The sequence below is a fragment of the Chiloscyllium plagiosum genome, chromosome 21, assembly GCF_004010195.1.
Source record: "Chiloscyllium plagiosum isolate BGI_BamShark_2017 chromosome 21, ASM401019v2, whole genome shotgun sequence".
Lineage (NCBI taxonomy): Eukaryota > Metazoa > Chordata > Chondrichthyes > Orectolobiformes > Hemiscylliidae > Chiloscyllium > Chiloscyllium plagiosum.
Genome location: NC_057730.1, coordinates 32527492 through 32528950, shown reverse-complemented (window position 1 = coordinate 32528950; position 1459 = coordinate 32527492). Strand labels below are relative to the sequence as shown.

Here is a 1459-nt window from a genome sequence, read left to right as displayed (position 1 = left end):
AGGGAGTGTTGCTGAACAAAGAGACCTTGGAGTGCAGGTTCATAGCTCCTTTAAAGTGGAGTTGCAGGTAGATAGGATAGTCAAGAAGGCGTTTGGTATGCTTTCCTTTATTGGTCTGAGTATTGAGTACAGGAGTTAGGTCGTGTTACGGCTGTACAGGACATTGGTTAGGCCACTGTTGGAATATTGTGTGCTATCAGAAGGATGTTGTGAAACTTGAAAGGGTTCAGAAAAGATTTACAAGGATGTTGCCAGGGTTGGAGGATCTGAGCTAAAGGGATAGGCTGAACAGGCTGGGGCTGTTTTCCCTGGAGCATCGGAGGCTGAGGGGTGACCTTATAGAGGTTTACAAAGTTATGAGGGGCATGGATAGGATAAATAGACACAGTTTTTTCCTTGGGGTCGGGGAGTCCAGAACTAGAAGGCATAGGTTTAGGGTGAGAGGGGTGAAAGATATAAGGGGCAACCTTTTCATGTAGAGGGTGGTATGTGTATGGAATGAGCTGCCAGAGGAAGTGTGGAGGCTGGTCCAATTGCAACATTTAAGAGGCATTTGGATGGGTATATGAATAGGAAGGGTTTGGAGGGATATGGGCCGGGTGCTTGCAGGTGTGACGAGATTGGGTTGGGATATCTGGTCGGCTTGTACCGAAGGGCCTGTTTCCATGCTGTACATCTGACTGTATCCCCGCATTATCAAATTGTAAATCTTACCAATATGCTTCAGACAAGCAGTACAAGCAAGAAACTCCCAAGTCAGCAAATTTCACATGGTGTGGCACCCCTCAAACTGACTTCTAGTGACCTGTTTCAGGAGGTGGGGTGGGGGTGGCAGAGTAACTAAGGAAATGTGCATAGGCAAGTGCTTTGGGTGCCTCCACAGCTAATGGGGAAACAAAATATTATACTGTGAAGCATCCCATAAATCAATGTTACTGATAGAGATTTTAAGCAAAAAAAACTACTTTTAAATAGTTGATAAGTTCAATGTGTTGACTCTACCACCAGAATAACTGTTTATCTCCCTCCCTGTTTTTGTTTGAGTTCTCTCAATTAAATGCAGTATTTACCATGTTGTTTTTCCCTTGTAGAGGAGGCTGAAGACCCAGCCTGTATACCAATCTTCTGGGTCAGCAAATGGGTGGATTATTCAGACAAATATGGTTTAGGTAAGTACCATTCTAAACAATACTATTTCATAAAACTTGTGTAATGCACTAGGATTGTAATAATTTATCTGCTTGTGTCTGATCTGTAGTCAATTTACTTGATATTATCAAAGAAAGCTCCTGCAACGAGTGAAATGTTGGATTTTGCCTCATGTAAGCGCTGGCCTATTACCCACAGTCTGGCACACTGACCTCTACACCGCTGAAGCCAAACGTCAACTCGAGGACAACTCTTCCTACTGCCCCCTCGACCATGACCCCACCCCCCCTCACCAAACCATCATCTCCCC

The 1459-nt window shown here is 44.5% G+C and overlaps 1 protein-coding gene across 1 annotated transcript in view; it reads left to right on the top strand.

Annotated features, from left to right (window-relative positions):
• Positions 1-1459, top strand: part of plk1 (polo-like kinase 1 (Drosophila)) — a 14406-nt gene that overhangs the window by 8775 nt on the left and 4172 nt on the right. The window contains exon 8 of the mRNA XM_043711704.1: positions 1092-1169. Within this exon, the coding sequence (XP_043567639.1) occupies positions 1092-1169 (78 nt within the window). The remainder of the gene's footprint in view (positions 1-1091; positions 1170-1459) is intronic.